At 36.9% G+C, this 20,466-nt stretch overlaps 1 protein-coding gene across 10 annotated transcripts in view; it reads left to right on the forward strand.

The window, feature by feature from the left end:
• Positions 1-20,466, forward strand: part of pde4d (phosphodiesterase 4D, cAMP-specific) — a 133,031-nt gene that overhangs the window by 99,742 nt on the left and 12,823 nt on the right. For 6 of the 10 annotated variants that reach the window (XM_067394616.1, XM_067394624.1, XM_067394625.1 and 3 more), the window contains exons 2-6: positions 10,808-10,999; positions 11,265-11,301; positions 11,408-11,484; positions 12,874-12,923; positions 18,701-18,813. In XM_067394616.1, the coding sequence (XP_067250717.1) occupies positions 10,808-10,999; positions 11,265-11,301; positions 11,408-11,484; positions 12,874-12,923; positions 18,701-18,813 (469 nt within the window). Of the gene's footprint in view, positions 1-10,807; positions 11,000-11,264; positions 11,302-11,407; positions 11,485-11,575; positions 12,243-12,441; positions 12,458-12,873; positions 12,924-13,310; positions 13,409-18,700; positions 18,814-20,466 lie in introns of those variants that run through there. The other 4 variants (XM_067394621.1, XM_067394626.1, XM_067394622.1 and 1 more) reach the window with 4 other exon arrangements.

The following is a 20,466-nucleotide window of genomic DNA, read 5'->3' on the forward strand; positions in this document are numbered from 1 at the left end:
GACTGTAAATAATTTTGAATCTAGTTGCTTTTATGCACCTACCTCCTATTGTAGATGCAAATAAGTGCATTAAACATTAAAAAATATGGTTTGAGATTACAGAGTTTACGCAAAATGTTAATTTATAGCCTAATGAATACATTTTGGAGAGTGAAAATGATTAGATATGATATGAAATATGGTTGGGTTTGCTCATTTTAGTCTGAAAAAGGGAAAAAGAAGTACAGTATGTCGACCAGTAACGGATCCAAAACATTTGTGCAATCACCTAAAAAAAAAATAGTGAAATGGATTATTTCCACAGAAGGAGGCTGCTGCTGGATTGCAGCATATTTGGCAAGCAGCGCCAAAGGGCAGAGACCTAACCCTAGTCTCTCTTGTCACATCTTGTTCTACATTTGTATGTGCTTATTTTAGAAATGGTTGATGATTGTTTGTAGTGGACTTATTATTTTGGTAGAACAGATTTCAGTTTGTTTGAACACACTGTGCATGTAAAGTGTAATTTGAGCAGCCTTCCGTTGCTGCAAAATGTGAGATATTGCATATTGATGATTCACAGGCTTATTTTGGTGTATAATTAGGGGCCAAGCACCGAAGGTGCTTAGGCACCTATTGTTATTGTTGGCGTTCCGTACGCTTATTATTATTCTTCTTCCGCTCTTGAAGTCTATGGCAGCCCATAGAACCGCTTACGGGAAAGTTGTGAAATTTGGCACACAGTTAGAGGACAGAATGACCTTTGTCCATAGCAAATTTGGAGTCTCTAACTCAATCCCTCTAGCGCCACCAGCTGTCCAAAGTTGCACTTATGTTTATGCTAATAACTTTTGAACCATAAGGGCTAGAAACAAAATGTCTTTTTTCCTCTGATTCCTTGGGTCAAGCCGATTCGAACTCCTCCTAGGCCGTTATTCCGATTTTGGATTCGGGGCATCATGCTGAGTTGAATGATATCCAATTTTCCCATATTGGACATTTTGGCCATCGGACATTTTGAATTTTGTGCTAAACTGCTGTATTTTACGAACGCATTAGCGTATCTTTACGAAACTCGGTATGGCTCATCAGCTCAATGCCCTGAAGGAGCCTGAAAAGTTTCGGAACAGCGCCACTTTGTGGTCAAAAGTTATAACAAAATTTTCAAAAATGCTAATAACTTTTTACTTTTTTAACTCATTGTAATGAAACTGGTCTCATTTCATTCGTTGTTTCATGCCAAGAACATAGATATCAAATTTGCCATAGTTGGCTGAACTTCCTGTCCTCCATATTGTTTTTCTTTAAAAACCTACTTTTTCGAACTCCTCCTAGACCGTTGCTCCGATTTTCACCAAAATCGAACCATATCTTCTTCAGACCATGCCGACAAAATGTTATGGATTTCAAGTCGATATGTAAAAACGGTTTTTGTATACTGGAGCAATGAATTTGCGCCACCTATTGGTCGAAAGTGATGAACCAGTAAATCCTCATTTTTGATCATTGTTCAGCTATTTTGCATAAAATGATCTTAATAGGTCTTTAATTGCTCACTGCTGCTGTTGGTCTGATGCTCACAGCCATGTTGGCTTGCTTCTTGTGCTGTTTTTGTGCTTGGCCCCGTAATTGCTGCTTGCAGCTATATTTCTGTCATGTTTTTGTCTGAACGTTTATAAAGTAGGCTAGCTAAAAAGAGACAGATTACTTACCCCCCTTTGCTCGTGGAATGCTCCATTTGGTCTCCATGAATAACAGCTCTCAGCTAAGCAAACACGACCTTGCTTTGAGAATGTTCAAGTGTATGTGTTTGGTTGTGTGTGTATGAAAAAAGGTTAAGAGGTCAGGATGGAGGAAATCTCACTGACATCTTAATGATGTCATCAGTGTTAGGACAATGTGCGTGTGTCAGTATGTGCTTCCTTCACCTTATATATTGACCCTATTGTCCGTGGTTCCTGTTTGTTTTGCTTTATTGTAATGCATGACAGTGACTCTACTCATGTCATACACACCAGTCATTAATTGACAGTTGCCACCTCATATCCTGTCGCTTATGCTATTGCCATTTGGGTTACTATAATAAAATATATTTCCATAATTTGAAATAAAATACTCCATGGTTGTATTAAACGCATAAATCAAAACAGTAAAATGGACTTTTGGTTGCACAATGCATTTAAAGGGATAGTTCACCACAAAATGAAATAATTTACTCACCTTCATGCCGTCTCCGATGTATATGACTTACTTTCTTTAGATAAACACAATTTTTTTTTTTATTAGAAAAATAATCATTCTCTTTGAGTACATTTAATGCAAGTGAATGGCCGCCTCTCGGTTGATGTTTGAAAAACTACACACCGCAATCATGAAGGTAATCCATATGACCCTAGTGGACAAATCAATGTCTTCTGAAGCAAAACAATAGGTGTGTAAGAAATATACTAATATACTAACTCCATTTTTTTTTTTTTTTACTGCAAACCGTTCCTTCTGGTCTACTGTTATACAGGCGTTCACAAGTAGGACTTTGTGATTGATTATTTTATTTAAAATCATTGTTTGTGTTTATATGAAGAAAAAAGTTATATATATTGTGGATGGCGTGAGGGTGAGTAAATTAATTTACATTTTTGGGTGGAATATCCCTTTAAGAGAGGTCTTTTATCTTTCATGGACTGTGTGTAAATTAGGGGTGCAGCGGTTCAAATTGCTCACGGTTCGGTACATATCACGGTTTTAAGGTCACGTTTTCAGTATGGTTCGGTATGTGCTATGTTCAGGGAAAATAGGACTATTGTCAAATATAGATAAAAAAAATAAGAGCAAATATTCAAATAAAATAAACAGTGCTTTTCAGTTTTTTCAGATATCTAACAATAGTTTTCAGGTACAGAAAATGGATAAAGTAATCAAAAATAAAATAACACTGCATATTATCTTAAGATTAATCATTATTGAAGTTACAAAAGCTATTCACTCAAGAACAGTGAGTGATTTCTTTGTCATTTGTTAACATTAAAAACACAGGCAGCAGGAATTTTTTTTCTTTAAGACATAGGGCTTAATGCACTATCCAGTACATATACTGTTACACATGCTTTGTCTTTCTCGACTAATATACGTTCACTTAAGACATAACCGACTCTGTTTGCTAGGATACTCGCCAAGATGGGCATGTTGACATTTTTTGTATGAATTTGTCCGCTGAAGCGCAAGACTTGAAAGAGAACTCAGTATTTGCACGCTGTCTGAAATAAAAGTGTTTCGGGTGAGCGCACAAACAAATCTTCTCACAGCACGTGCGAGTTCTCTTTCGGGTCTTGCTCTTGAATGTTTAAATCAGCAAGGCTTAAATGAGTTTAGTTTAAACACAGATAGCAACATGCACTGTTCAGGTCCCGGGTGATGACGGCGTGAATGACAGGACATTAGAGCACACGGCACTTGCATTGAACTTTTTTACTAAGAACCGTTGCACCCCTAGTGTAAATGTGTGTATTTGTGCTTCTATATAAAAGAGAAGGTTGTGCATTTGTTGTCTTGTATGACACCTAATCTGATGGAATAGATGGACTATTTCCTCTTCGCCATTCAAGCTTTGCCACATAAAGCAGTTTTAATTGGATGGCTCTTGATGTGTTTATCTATCAAGGTGCTATAATGTGGCTGTACTAAAAGCGCAATATTTGCATTTCGTGGAAGTGTGTGTTAAGGTGGGTGCATGTTTTTCTATTCTCAGCACCGGTTGTTAAATATGGCTGTTAATCTAATTCTGTACTCAAAGGTTTTGGTTATTTATATGAGTGACAACCACATTTTGCAACCAAATTAACTCTTAAAAAATTGAGGTAGTGATGACAGAGTTCAATTTCAGAACCAAACTGATCAATTGAAAAGTCACTTCCAAAAATTTGCTGCTCTGACTTTCTGATTCACCATATTTTCTTCAGCATTTTAACAACGGTTATTTTTATACTTTTTACAAAGCTTGATTTGATTCATGAATTATTCCTGCATGCTATTTTTATTTGTGCACCTTATTTTTTTGTCTATTTTGAGCATATTCCTGTTCTGTCTCATGATTGACAAGAAAACGGCAGTGTTTTGGGAACAGGAAACATGATGTCTTGTACATTCTCTTTGCATGGTGTCTCAAACCAGTCGGGTTCCACTTTCTGAATGTCCCATGGTCAGACTCCATATTTCCTGTGCTTTTTTGTTCCTCTCTTATACGCTAATGGACCACATGCAGTTAAATAGAGCTTAGGAGGTCAGGCATGTACCAGTTCATTAGCTACAAATGTTAAACTTTAGAGAAAATTCACTGCCAACCACAACTTCTGTCATTCTGAATGTATTACTTGAAAAATTGTATTTTAATTATAACAGTATTCTAATTAGCCTATTATATAAAACTTAAATTTTTCCCAGATCTACATTGAAACCCTTATTAAGAACAAAACTAGATGATATAACACTCTTAAATATGAGGCATTCGTGTGCTTTATATATATATTTTTTTTCTTTAGATACTTTTGGAATCATGAAATGTATTTTAGCTTATAGTTTTTTCCCAGTTATGTTTATTTTTATTTCAGTTAACAAGTGTTTTCATTTAGTTCTCGCATCTGGCTTACATTTTACAAGACATTCATTAGCAAGAGGTTTCTGTTGTCATTTTATTTTTATTCTAAATATTAGTATCATTTAAGTTTTTGTGAGAACATTGTGAACTCTGCCATTCTAAATGGCGAAAATTGGTTTGTTACCAAAAACAGAAGTTTAGAAACAGCCAGTCTCATTTTAAATGGCTTAAACTGCAGGCAAAGAGATTGGGCAGGGCTTCTGTTATCACTCACTGTCATCCACAACAATAGAGCGAGCCAGTTCGACATCTGATGCCATAGATAGCATAGTAGTTAGAGTTAATTATCCCTTTGATTTTAAAGGGACAGACATATTTAACCTTTTCGCTAAAGCACCATTGAAGTAATTGGACCGACGCCCGGAGTCATTGTTGTATATTGTGATATATTTTAGATGATTCTATAGCAAACCACTTTGATTTTTATATTTCTTGACTATAATTTAAGTTATAAACATGTTTTTCTGCTTATGATCCTCTTTACTAGTTCCATGTCTTGAGAGATAGAGAACTCTTTGCAAGCAGCCCATGAAGAACCAAAATGTAAGGCTGTGCATTTAATTGAAATCATAATAAAATCGCGATGAGCATGCACAATTCCTAAACCACAAAAAGCAAGATTTTTCCACCAGCCCACATTGTGCAATCTAAATGCAGCACGCCCAAAATCTAGTGCCAGAACAAAGCGGGTTTACCATTACGACATGGAAGAAAGCAGAGAAACAGGGAACCTAAAAAACCTTGTCCTAAAAATATCAGCAACCACAGTTTGGGAATATTTTGAATACAGGAGAAATGAATTGCAGCATACTTTAACTTCTAACATTTTTACCCCATTTTTTTTTTTTTTTAGCAAACTGCTATCATTTTAGTGTATGTAACTCCATTCACACAGATGTAGCAAGGAAACCATGGATCTTCATCACATTAACTATGGAACATTAAATAATATTTGACAATCAGAAAGTTTCCAAGTTCTTTCTTATTTCTCAGTTGTTAATTATTCACAAACACTTTTTTAGTCCTAGTTATATGATAAAAGTTAAGTAAACTCTACAGTAAATTTTCCAGAAGCCCAGACAATTTGGAAAATAATTCCCACTTGCATTTCTTTGATTATATCAGTGGTGTCTGGATAGATCCCATCCAGCCCACTCCTTTAATTATTTAAAATAACTGGAAGTCATTACGATTATCTAGAACTGGCTGTATAATGTGTAATTTGTGTTGCGTCATACGGCGTTCTTTGATGTCAAAAGAGTTTCTACACAGTTCTAGCAAAAAAAACAATACCCCCCCAGTTTTTGGAAAACGTAGTCATATACCATATACTGTATGTGCATATGGCTTCGACTACACGCTCCTCTCAGGTAAACTTAACTGCAGTTAACACAACAACTTTTTTTAATATTTTGACGTGTACTATATGAAAGCAACAGAAATATTTCTCACAACACTAGGTAGAGGAGTAGAGGTAAGAGGAGATTTTTATCCAACTCTGATATAGAGCTGTTTTGCTACACCTTATTACCAAGGTTTTAATAATGAACTGAATTTCTTTGGTTTTCATTGTTCTGCTGTTTTTTTTGTTTGTTTGTTTCTGTCTGTGCCATGTGTGAATAAATTCTGTGTTTGTATATCCAAAACAAAAACACTTCAGTGTAATTACCCTCAAAATACACAGTACTTTGGATCTGCTATAGAAGATGTGTTGGTCTGTGTTCATTTGTGTGTGTTTGTATTTTAAGTGTAGTTTAAGCAGGCAGTGATACATGTACAGGGAACAGATGGAGACCTTCATATACTGCTTATTTGATAGAGGGAAATCAAGGAAATGTAATGAAAACACTACCAAAGTGAAGACGAAGAGGAAAGAGAGAGGATGGGAGTGGTGTATTTTTTCCCCTCTGTAACCGAAGTCATGTTAGAAAAGCAAACTGCTCATAAAACTGTTTGTTGATGGGCTGGTCATTCCCTAAAAGGGTCTAATTTTTTTGAGGAATCAAAATTAAAAAGATTGTTTTCAACATTGATAAAGCACATTAGAATGATTGATACATGAAGGATCATGTGAAACTAAAGATTGGAGTAATGATGCTGAAAATTTAGCTTTGCCTAATTCCCATTTTAAAATATATGAAAACTCTTATTTTAAAAATTTTGGTAATTTTTCACAATATTGCTGTTTTTACTATTTTTAATCTAATAACTATAGCCTTGGTGTGCATAAGAAGCTTTTTTCAAAAACATTTAAAAAAAAAACTTGAGCAGTAGTATACATGGAAAAACACTAACTTTTTTGTTCACCAGCCACTGTGGCTAGTGGTTTACTAAATTACTAGCCACTCTGCATTTTCACTGGCCACAATTTTGATATTGATACCATGGGAAAAAACTGCCATATAAATTTTTTTAATATTATCTCATAATTTGGCAGCAGGTATTTTAGGCTGCTGTCACTTTAAGACCGGACACATGGATCCATTACTGCTACACATGCGTTTTCTTTCTCAGCTGTTTACATTCAGTTAAAACCTAACTGTGTTTACATGAATACTCACCAAGACCGGCATTCTGACATTATTTTGTATGTATTTGAGTGTTAAGGCTCAATAAGCAGCGAAAAAGAACTCTATTTAGTACTGAGAGGTGGCTTTATGTGGCACACTTTGGGTGGGACAACAAAATACGTGCAATCCTACAAAAAAAATCAAGCCCTGTAACACCAACAATATTAATTCGGAGCAAACAAAATGAGTGAGTGAGTGGAGGCTGATTTGTTTGTCAAATCAGATACTAAAATAATAATTCAGCACTGTTTTATTATTATTATCTAATAAACTGTATACCTCACTGTGTGGGAGAGACTGGAATCATTCTTTGGTGAAAGGCATCAAGCTTGACATTATTTTCCTAACTTGTATAACTTGTATATTGTAAAACAATATACATACACAAATGTAGTGAATAATTTATTAAATAAGCGTGCACCAGTGCAACAACTGCAAATAAACCAGTAGCTTCAGTAGCTTGATTGACATTCAAAAAAAAAAAAAAAGTGAGGCTGACTCCATTCATTACTCATGATTTTGTCATGTTTGACTCATACCTTCATATGTATAAAAATATACTATAAAATTAAAAGACATTTCGTTCAAATTTTAAGAGCAGCTCAGCAACATATGATAGATATGACAAAACAAGAATGGCTATTAATAATATTTAATTGTGCAAAAGTATTATAATATGAAAGGCTTAATACAGAGCGTCACTGAGCGCCAATGCGCATCTCATGCAGTCACAGCGCGCAGAGGCAGCGCTTCGCATTAAAAAGTTCAAAGCACAAAGGGCTGTTATAATGATGTGTAGTGTAATATATGTATGGCTATGCAATAGTTTATTGAGCCTTTTCTTTTAAATCAAGTTCCTCCACACCAAACTTGCTCGTCCATGTCTATGGATCTTGCTTTGTGTACCGGTGGCGGTGTGCTTTACACCACTGCATCCGACACTTTGCATTGCACTTGGTGATGTAAGGCTTGGATGCAGCTGCTCGGCCATGGAAACCCATTCCATGAAGCTCTCTACGCACTGTTCTTGAGCTAATCTGAACGCCACACGAAGTTTGGAGGTCTGTAGCTATTGACTCTGCAGAAAGTTGGCGACTTCTGCGCACTGTGCGCCTCAGCATGCGCTGACCCCGCGCTGTAATTTTACGTGGCCTATCACTTCGTGGCTGAGTTGCTGTTGTTCCCAGTTGCTTCCACTTTGTCATGATACCACTAACAGTTGACCTTAGAATATTTAGTAGTGAGAAACATTTCACAAATGGACTTATTGTGGCAACCAATCATGGTACCAAGCTTGAATTCACTGAGCTCCTGAGAGTGACCATTCTTTCACAAATGTTTGTAGAAGCATTCTGCATGCCTAGGTGCTTGATTTTATATGGCTGTGGCCATGGAAGTGATTGGAAAACCTGAATTCAATGATTTGGAGGGGTGTCCCAATACTTTTGCCAATATGGTATATAATATAATATAATATAATATAATATAATATAATATAATATAATATAATATAATATAATATAATATAATATAATATAATATAATATAATATAATATAATATAATATAATATATACACAGTTAAGCCAAAAATTATTCAGACACTAGATTTTCACAGAATTTTTTTACTACAAAATATAGGACACTGTAGTTCATTTGTAGTTCATTTCAGGACACTATAGTTTATTTGTAATTGAGGATAGCAAAGTAAACTGTGACATATTTTACCCAAAAATTCTTCATACAGTGGACTACCAGTAAAATTGATAATAAATTTGGGACCAAATAACATAATTAAGATATTTTATTTCTGACATAGTTTAACTCTGAGATCTTGTAATCTCAAAATGGAAATGCTGCTGGTTTTAAAACTAATGGCAGGTGCTGGACATGTTTTGTCCAATCTCTTTAGAATAGGTGAGGTGTCTTCATTTTCATATGAAAGAAACATATTGTTTTCAAAAGCTTGCTGCCCCTTTGTTGTGTAAGCAGTGCATTTGTGTGGGTTACAGTAAAAGGAGAACTGTCTCATTCATAATGCATGTCTAGAGTTGGGATTGTGTGAGACGGTAAGCCGGTGCATTCCTGTGATATGACCCGAGAGAGATGAGGGCAGCACATCTGCAGGCGACTCACTGCAAGCTCTAGTTTTAACTAAGTTGGTTCTCAATGAAACACAAAAATAAAGTTAAAACCTGTTGGGTTAAAAATATACAGGACGCAAACTCCAAATATTGTTTTCTGTTTACACTGCTTTGATTGCACTAGATTGACAATAGAAAGGTCATTTGCCTGAGATTCGTTCTTGCTGACATATTTGTTCTCAGTCAAAACAAAGCTCAGTCCCCTGAATTACGTGGGTCATGAATCATTGGCCCTTGATGTGCGAAACAGTACTGTTTTCTGAAGTCACCAAGGTGCAGACTGACCCGCTAATGCAGATTTATCCATCCGCACCACGTTATTTGACTCAGATGTGAGCCTGCATGGAGGTTATGACGGTGAATAAGACTTACAGCCACGTCACCGTTCACGTCAGGAAAATACCTAGGGCAGAGCAATTATATTAATGCTCCCTGGGGATTATGGGTCAGCATGTTATTGTAAACACAGTTGGGAGGATTTAAGGACTAGGGAGATGAAGGTTAAGAATGGCACAGTCGCTGGTCTGGGGAAGCCCTCTAAATTGGGAATTTGCCGGAAGTGTTTTTTTATTGTTTATCATTTTATTGTATTAATTTGGGTTTTAATATTTTGCTGTTGCTGCACTACAAAACTACAGTGAGCTAAATCAATATGTAATGGTTAGTCACATTACCTTGGAGCAAATGTAGGTTTTCTTACAATTTTTTTTTTTCCATTTATATTTTATATTTTATTATTTTATTTTGTGTTTTGTTTATTTTCTATTATTTCTTTACATGTTTATTTGAAAATGAGTGCTGACACAGTTTTATCCATGGCATGAATTTTGAAAAGATTTATTTAAAAATTTGAACAAATAAAGAATACTGATTGTCTTCTCTCTGGGTACCTTGTGTCATTATTATGAGTTACCTAGCAAAAAATTTGACCATATTATTGCATAATTTCCATAAACTTTTGTCAAAATACACAGATTCTTTATAGACTTAAAAATAGATTTTATAGACTAAATATCGTCCACACCACAACTATAACGATAACGGCAATTGTTGAAATCACTTTCAGAACAATTTTTTCCAGCTGATGAACGATAAAAACATTGACAGGATATCAGAATCCATCCTGTTTTATTGATCCCATTTAAAGCGGCAGAACACAAAACTGCAGTGTGTGCTTAGAATAAACAAAACCATATTGTTTGCTGATGTGGACGCTAATACAATTATCCTTATAGTTATACTTATAGTTATGGTTCTTGGCGTAAACAGGCATTTAGAGTAGAAAAAATCAAAAACAACAAAAGTGAATGGCCAGTTCCTAATGTAAAAGTGGCCAGCAATATGTCCACATTGCCAGAAATGGGCAAATCTCATTGAAAATGACCTGAGTAACATTTTACTCTACGTCATCCAACATTAACATTTGACATCAGTGCCAACTGTCTTGTTGTTTTGTCTCCCCAGCTTTGATGTGGACAATGGCACGTCATCAGGACGCAGTCCGCTGGATCCCATGGCCAGCCCGGGGTCAGGTCTCATCCTCCAGGCCAACTTTGTGCACAGCCAGAGGAGAGAGTCCTTCCTGTACCGCTCTGACAGCGACTATGACCTCTCACCAAAGTCTATGTCCAGAAACTCCTCCATCGCCAGTGACATGTGAGCAAATGTCTTTTTAAATGCAGAACCGCTTAAGTGGCATGTATGTTTTGTTTTTCTTTAATGAATGTGCATGTTTTGTTTTTAAATAGACAATGGTATAGCCTAAAAGTAGATTAAACTGCAGTTCTCAAAATCTTTTTATAAATTATACATTTCATGTGAAAATAAAAAAGCCACTGCTGTTTTAATTAGTACTTTCTGCCTTTTTTTTCTGCTTTTTTCTTCTTCCTTTTTTTTTTTTTTTTTCTTTTTTTTTTTGCAGACATGGGGATGACATGATTGTTACCCCTTTTGCACAGGTATTGCATTATTAAATATGTCAATTTTAAAAGGAGTTGATTTGACAACATTACAAATTGAATACAATAATATAACACCACTGAACTAATTTTTTTCTTCTCTCAGGTTCTGGCAAGTTTAAGGACTGTCCGGAATAATTTTGCTGCTTTAACAAATGTACAACAGGAAAGGGCCAATAACAAGTATGTTGCTTTCAGTTTAAAATATTCAAATGCACACACTTTTATCATGACACTGTGCCCACCAAAGTGTTATTTTCCAGAGGCTTGTGTATTTTTCTCCAATTGTTTTTAATAGGAGCACCACGTTTTTTTAAAATGGCAGCAGCTTGACGATGCACTGAGCGCTCTGCATTTTTTGTACCAGTCGATGAGGGTTGAAGAATGTTCAGCTTTGGGTAAAACGCAGCGCTCATCGCGGTCACTTTTTACTCATCCGTCCAATCACAGTGGGGCAGGACAAAAACCACAATTATTATGAGTTACCTAGCAAAAAATTTGACCATATTATTGCATAATTTCCATAAACTTTTGTCAAAATACACAGATTCTTTATAGACTTAAAAATAGATTTTATAGACTAAATATCGTCCACACCACAACTATAACGATAACGGCAATTGTTGAAATCACTTTCAGAACAATTTTTTCCAGCTGATGAACGATAAAAACATTGACAGGATATCAGAATCCATCCTGTTTTATTGATCCCATTTAAAGCGGCAGAACACAAAACTGCAGTGTGTGCTTAGAATAAACAAAACCATATTGTTTGCTGATGTGGACGCTAATACAATTATCCTTATAGTTATACTTATAGTTATGGTTCTTGGCGTAAACAGGCATTTAGAGTAGAAAAAATCAAAAACAACAAAAGTGAAAAGTGTCCGGAATAATTTTGCTGCTTTAACAAATGTACAACAGGAAAGGGCCAATAACAAGTATGTTGCTTTCAGTTTAAAATATTCAAATGCACACACTTTTATCATGACACTGTGCCCACCAAAGTGTTATTTTCCAGAGGCTTGTGTATTTTTCTCCAATTGTTTTTAATAGGAGCACCACGTTTTTTTAAAATGGCAGCAGCTTGACGATGCACTGAGCGCTCTGCATTTTTTGTACCAGTCGATGAGGGTTGAAGAATGTTCAGCTTTGGGTAAAACGCAGCGCTCATCGCGGTCACTTTTTACTCATCCGTCCAATCACAGTGGGGCAGGACAAAAACCACAACGACCAACATTCTGCTGGGATATTTTTATATTCATAAACAAACTATCTAGTAGGAAATCAGATACTGGTAACACTTCCGCAGATATTTTGTAGATAGCACATAGCATCTGAAAAAAACTGGGGGGGAAAGTGTGGTGCCACCGAAGCGCTCTCAAGCGCCCACAGTAAGGTGTTCTCAGAAGAGCGCTGGCGTTTTTAACTGGCTAAAACACTTTGGTGGACACACAGCCTAAATCTTTTTTTTTTTCAGTATTGACAGAATTTATTCTGAGATACTGAATATATCTGTTACTTGCTTCATACACAATGACGTTGCCTTTTTTTCCTTTTTTTCTCAAACAGGAGATCCCCCATGTGTAACCCACCTCCCATCACAAAAACCTCCTACACAGGTGTCGTACCTTTGCTTTCTATATTTTAAATTGCCATACCAACTTTGCTTTCTATATTTTAAATTGCCATACCAACTTAACAGCAATGCTATTTCAGTATGATTTATAGTAAGCTATTTGTTAACATTTTAAATTAGCTTTTTTTTATATTTTCTGTTTTCATTTTAAGTTTTAGTAATTTTATGTGGATTTTTTTTTTTTATATATATATATATATTCTATACAGCTATAATTTATTAGGTTTTTTTTGTAATTTTAGTACTTCAACTACTTCAACAACTTCAAGTACTTTTCACTTGGGTTGTTTTGTTTTCTGGAGAACTGTTAGAGTCTGATATGACCGATGATGTTGTCCTTGTGTGGCACCTTCCGTTTTGTCTATACCAGCATGAGGGCAGCCTCCAGACATCACATATCGCACTGTGCATGTCATGTACTCTGAAGCTGATAAGGAAAAATATGTCACAATACCCTCTATGCACAAAGTAAGGCTTTAAAGATACTTTTATACTCACTTTTAACCATTTAATATACATTTAACCATTTGTTCATGCATATGTCAGCTTTATAGGGCATCCTGGGATGTGACAGTCGCTTTGCCATAATCATGAGCCACTGCTCATTGCATCGATTAGCTGCTGTTTGCGGTCTATTTATAAGGTTTGCAAAGAAAAGCTTGTTTTGAGACGCAGGTGTTTGACCTAGAACTGTAGTACCAAGTGCTCGCTGTATGTTTAGCATGAGCAGAATGTTCAGCCACAGAGATAAAAAGCACCAGTGTTATAGATTTATAATATTGATTTGTACTAGAGGCAGGGAGCAGATGGACACATTATACAATTTAACTCCCCTTGCTGAGTTTAGATGTCATGTGACCCTGATGGGTGTTGAGTGTAGGTTGACTGGATGGATGTCCATATACCATAATGTAGATTAGGATGAATGTGCCTGTGGCTAAGGATATGACCTGTTCACCATCAGAAGGTGTGTGATGATCTGTAAACTATCACCATTCTGGCCTCAAAGAGGTCATGAACTGCGTTATTTTATTGTTTTATAATGTTTCCTGGGGTGTTAGTATGCTTTTTGCATCAAAAATTGTTATAATTTAGAAATGAAAAGCATTTTTCCTACCCAAATATTTGCCCTCTTATTTGAATGCTCTGTTTTATGGGGCGTGTCTGCTGTGAGACTTTAGTGTAAACACCCACTGCTGTGATTGGCTAGCATCTTTGCCTATGAAATAGCTAAGTATGAAATAGCTAAGTATTATTCTGTCAAACTTTTAGCACGCTTTTACTATTACAGTTCTCAAGGTTAACGAATCGTGAAAAGTGTTGATTATAGCATTACATTTAGATCTATGGCATTATATATAGATTGTGGTATGAAAGGTTGCAGTGATGAACATTGTATCCTATCACAGACATGTTGTTGAGTGCATGAAAGCAGTGATCTTGTCTTTGCAACTCAATTTCTGCACTCTAACTAATGCTTTCATCATAACTAACAGTGCAAACCCGATTTAACATAGAGATTTGTAGAATAAAATGGGAGTTTTGGCACGAGTCACTGATAAACTTGTGTTGTTTGATTGACAGCTCCCGTGCACACTGTTACATTGACAGATCCAGCGATTGTAAAGGGAGCGTAAATCAACTGCTTTGATTTACTGACACATAGACAAAGAACATCGGACTGTACATGAAACATTACATATCAGATCAGGCATTAGAATGAACACAGTTAGTTACATGTTGTTGCATTACTGTTGAGTCCATATCGTAAAAGTCTGTTTGCAAAGCCTGCGCCGAAATGCAATTGATTTACCAAAGAATCCACAGTGAAATGTACCGAATACAAATAAATAATGCTCAACTGAGACATTCACATTGTTGAAAATAAATAACCATATTCATAGAATAAGGATCCTTTGAAAGGTAATGTTATTTTTAGTCCTCTATCACTCTTCTCTCCTCGTCATCTTACTAACATGCCCGTGGGAAGGGCTAACGTTGCAGTTATGAAGTAGGCATTGATTTCTTCTGTGGAGGCAGCGTTTCACCTATAGATGGGCACATTCCAGGATGAGTCGTTCACTGGGCCTGTTGTCAATAAAAACTTTTATTGGATTAACAAGGACGTTTTCAGTTCTGAAACAGTTCAGATTCTTATAGTACGATAACCTCTTATATATCAAAAGCTCAAGGAAAAGTTGATTTCTCAACTCATGACCCCTTTAAGCAAGACACTTAGGCTACGTTCAGAATGCAGGTAAATGTGGCCCAAATCCCAAGTGAGCCAATTTTTTTGCTCATATGCCACATGGAACCGATGTTTTCGATTCTGATTTGGGCCATTTCCATGTGGTCCTAAATTCAATACAGATCTGATGTTTTGCAGTGTGACCTCAAAAGTCAAATCGAAATGTATGCAACCTTTTCGTCACTCTAGATCGACATTCATCACAATTGTGTGCTCATGGGAGTCTCTTCAAAGATTTTACATGCATAGTTATCAGGACAGTTGCAAAAGGTAGTCAGTGAAAAAGACAGTGATATGTGAGAGTTCTTAAGTATTACAGTGACAGCTCTATATAAAAGCAAAACATCATAAATGTTTAAAAACTCTGCTCTCTTTTTTCGCATCCTCGATTTTGTTTTATAATGCCTGTGCATAAATTCGCTAGCTTCCACGGCAGATCTCACAATAAATAAAAGTGTAAAGCTTACTTTAATGTCCTCCATGTTTATGACAGCGTGCTGCGTGATGTCTTTTTATCATTCTTTTGTGCATACTGGTTAATTCAGGACCATGATCTGTTCACACTGAAATCTGTTATTGGCCATATTTAAAACAACAATGTGAACAGCTGTACAAAAAAATGGATCTGAGCAATGAATAAGAATTGAACACTAAGGCTTGCAATGTGAATGTAGCCTTGGCCTCATGTTGCTCCAGGAAGAATGTCCCTCTAATAAGTGTGTTGTAAGTCGCTGTGGATAACTAAATTACTAATCAGTGAGGCTTGCTATGGCATGATTCCTAAAATCATGTAGCTTGTTAAGAAGTGGTGTGATCAGACTTACGCAGACAATAGAACAAGTGATTAATAGAGTGACATTGAAGCAGGGACCTGAGCCATAAGCCGCGTTTCCACCGCAGGAACTTTCCCTAGGAACTTTGGGGTGGTACTCTGTGTGTTTTGAGCGTAGGACCAGAATCTAAGTGAATTTCCCCCTCAGAAATTCCCTGCTTGCGAGGTAGTACTTTTTCAAAGTTCAGGGACTTTTGGGGGTGGGACTGATTGGTTGACTCCACGCAGCATTTTTAATGGTTGACTCCATGCAACATTTTATTTCAACCACCATATTTAAAAGTCTGTTGCAGTGTGTGCAGTAAGAGTTGTTTGCCATTCGAATCAACAATGGAGTTTAAAACATACGACAGATGGACCGACAATGAGGTTCAGGCTTTATTAAGCTTATATGCAGAGGACGAAATCCAGCGGAAACTGGAAAGTTGCGCACAGTCCTACGTCACCGGACTAATTTTCCCAATCTTCACGGTACTTTAGACTGTGATGGAAATCAGACAGCGACAGATATGGGGGAAAAAAGTTCCTGGGACAATTTGTTCTGGGTAATTTTGGTGGAAATGTAGCTATATTTAGAGACCAGAATATTATAGAGAAGTGGCCTTTTCAAACTTTTTTGATGCCAAGGATCAAAATACGGTATTAATCAAACTGTGGAGGACCTGTTTTCTAAAATATAAAGGCAGCTATATATTTTAAAGCTGTTTTTTGTATTCTGTGTAAGAAATATCTAGCAGCTTTAACAATACATATTGGTCCAAAACCCTTTCCCCCCAATTTTTTTCTTTGAAATTCTACAGACCCCATTTTATGGCCTTGTTTCAATAACCCCTGCCCTAAAAAATGCATAGCAGCACACTAAAACCACCCTGAACCCCCTCAAAACTGCTCCACAAAGTACTTAAAAACACTAAAAACACCTTAAAACCTTCATAGCAATGTTAGGAACAATCCAGAAACTGCAAAGTTTTGCACCGACTTGCATTCACTTTTTTCCAGAAAATCACAGAATTTTATTCAAGCCATCCGAGTAGCAATTCACAAATAAACACAAAAAATTCTGCTCACAATGGGGGAATAAAAACTTAACTAAACAAGATTAGAAGAGACTTTCATTGCAGATACATCTTTTTAAGGTCATTTTTTGTGTATCCAAACAAATACTCTTACACTAGCGAATGCTGATGTTTTGGTGAGGAGTTCCTGGCTGACAAGGCAGTGAGAGCCTGTGACCCAGATTGAAGGATTCCAGTCCAGCTTTTCGCCACAGCTCTCCTGTCTATGGAGCCAGTGCCCTCTCATGGGCTGGTGTATGATGTCGCGCTAAGCACGAGAAGAATGTCATTGACGTCAGTGCAGTCTCTTTCAGAGAAAGTGGCACCCCAGCCCTGTGTACTTCACCGCACATGCAGAAAGAGAGAGAGAGAGACACACAGGCAGGCAATGAATAAGATAATGCATGCTTTGTTACAGCAGTGTACATGTGGCACATGCATTCCGTCTTGTTTTGTTTTCATAGTTGTTTGCAACATGTCTAGCATAGCTACACTGACGTCTGTTTTGTTATTTTGTTTCACTTATTTTTATGCCCTCATATGGTCATCCTAAGTTAACCTTCTGGAAATGCACATGCAACAAACTCCATAAACCATAAAAAGTCTAATAAAGATTTTCATAATTTCAGTGAACATAAATCACAAAGCATCCTCTTTAAGAGCAAAAGCACAACCAGCCTTTCTCAAAGTGTCAGGTGTAAAGGACCCAAGCTCCTCAGCTCTAAATCCTGTAAAGTTCATGCCGGGTTTTAGATGTAGTCCTCTCTCTCCTGCATGCAGCAGCACTGCCAGGCTTCAGGCTTCTGTTTCAAGAGGAAGCTCGGCTCACGTTCGGCTAGCGACGCTCCACGGCTGCCCCGCGCTCGTGCAGGGCATCCACCGCTCTGAGAGAAGGGGGCAGGCAGATGCGATCACCTTTGTTCATTTTTGCGGCAGCCCAGCATGAGGACTGGAGACAGGGACTAGTCACTCATCTATTGGCGTCAGCCTTCTGTATGCTTTGCGTTTGTGCTCGTAATGCGTGTATGAGCGAGTATACATGTGTGTTATTGTTATGACACTATGCCTGTATGCTTTTGTTATGGGCCGGATCACATGCTCCTAAGGGCTCCTGCACGCTACTCTTCTTCTTGGATGTAGACCGGCATCTGTCACGCAGAGATGGGCCTGCCCACAGCAATGACATTCTCTCTGTCCCGAGATGAGAGGTTTCACTCGGGGCTTCTCGAACATGTAGGACTATAGATTCGACTATAGCAGTCGAGCGTGTGTTGTCGTTTTGTTTGCAAGCGGTGTGAGAGTGTTGATTTGTGTGGCCCCTTTGTATGTTTTCTTAAGGGATATAGTGTTCTCTGCTTCTCACGAGATCTGACTCCCACTCCTGGTTGTTACGGTGCCTCATTCGGATTACGGCTCTGCTGTTTTTGGAAACCTTGTTTTTGGCTCGATTTGGAGCCCCATCATTCACTGTGGAGGGCTTCAGCAAAGCATGAAGAATCACCCATGCGTTCTGTCGGGATATCCCAACATGGCGGTCTACAGCAGTTTGGGCCCTCTGCTGGGAGCCTCAACTAGACACCTAAAGCATCTGAGATCTGACTCCTTGCCTCCTTCTCTTCCTCCAGAGGAGGCCTACCAGAAGCTGGCCACAGAGACCCTGGAGGAGCTGGACTGGTGCCTCGACCAGCTTGAGACCCTACAAACCAGGCATTCGGTCAGCGAGATGGCATCCAACAAGGTAAGAAAGTCTTGGTGTCATTATCTTCTCTTTTACTGTCTAAGATGGTTCACCAAGTTGACGAAGTGCAATTATTTATATCTCAGGTTTTCATATTCCACTCACAATCACAATTAGGACTTGTATTGACAATTTATAACTTTTTTATTTTTATGTTTTATTTTTGATTTTTGATTTTGTTTTGTTTTATTTTACAGCTTTATGTTTTGAGTGTTTTGCACTTGTGCACAATATTATATTGTGTTATAATGCCTCAAGAACAAATTACTATTTTAAGACTTTATGTTGTCACAAATGTTTGTTGTTGTTTGTTGAGTCCTAGTAGACCTGATCACAAGTAGATAAATATGCATCACACCTGACTGCATTTGCCACTCCATCATACTGTGATTGTAGCCTGAGATGTCAGTGTTGTGCATTGGTTCAAAGTGAGCAGAAGATGATTAATATTCTAAAATTGCAATCAGATCATACAATAAACAACTAAAGTGTTTAGTTGTTTCGAAATTAAGATGATTTTGATGATTTGGTGTCTTTTAACCAGCTCACTGTTTGGAATAACAGCAGCAGAATCGTCATTCAGGCTGCACTGAGCATGCCCACAGTCTCCAGCAAGGCCCTAGTACACATACAGCATGCTAATCAGCCTGTAGTGTGTATCTCGTCCAGTCCACTCGGCAACAGCATCTCTTAAAATGACAAAATTCGAAATGCTTCTAATATTGCTTACGCAACCAGGCTAAAGGTCTGACAGAGGTGACCAGACATGAGTAACAGAAGAGTCAAATACTCACATTTTCATATGTCTCACTTGAACGAACCCCCCCCCTTCCCTCCTCAATACCCAGTATCCATGGAAACGCACAAGGCCTGTCAGTTTGCTTTGTTGCTTTAGCTCAATAGCAATAGTGGCGTATCCCGTATAAAACTGCCTCACATTCACCACGCAAGTGTTATATCCTACCCGACGGATATAAATAACATTGTTTTCGTGCTGTTTTAGAACAGAAATAGCTACTGCTAATCTGTTTTGAAAAAAACTTTTTGTTGTTGTTGTGTCCAGCTGCCATTGTTTTCATGATTTATTAGCAGTCAGAATGTTCATATTGGTCCAGGTGCTTGAATATGTCTTCCATTTCAATTACAGAAAAATATCTATTTCACCATAAGAATCCAATTTAGTTATGTTTTATAACTCTAAAATGTAAATATTATCTATGGGGATTACTCTGGAAGGTTCAAGCAGAACTACACTTTTGTTCACTTTTGTCAAATTAGGCCACATACATATTTTATATGAGAGATTTTAAGGCTCAAACTTTAGCATGCATTAACATGCACATGTGACCTTACACTGTCAACAAACAATCATTTTAATAATATTTTTATTATAATATTTAATTATAAAAAAATATTATAGTATTATACTATAATTATAACATTATTATCATTATTATTAAATAACATTTTATAATGGTATTTTTATTTTACATTTTTATATTATGTTTTATGCTATTTATATAATATATATTATTTTTTATTATTAATGTTTATATTAACATGCTATTATATTTACTATATATTGCTGCAACCAAGTCACATCAAAGTCAAACTAATGCTTTTATAATACAGTAAAAATCATTTTGTTAACAT

Source organism: Chanodichthys erythropterus, chromosome 9, assembly GCF_024489055.1.
Source record: "Chanodichthys erythropterus isolate Z2021 chromosome 9, ASM2448905v1, whole genome shotgun sequence".
NCBI classification, from domain to species: domain Eukaryota; kingdom Metazoa; phylum Chordata; class Actinopteri; order Cypriniformes; family Xenocyprididae; genus Chanodichthys; species Chanodichthys erythropterus.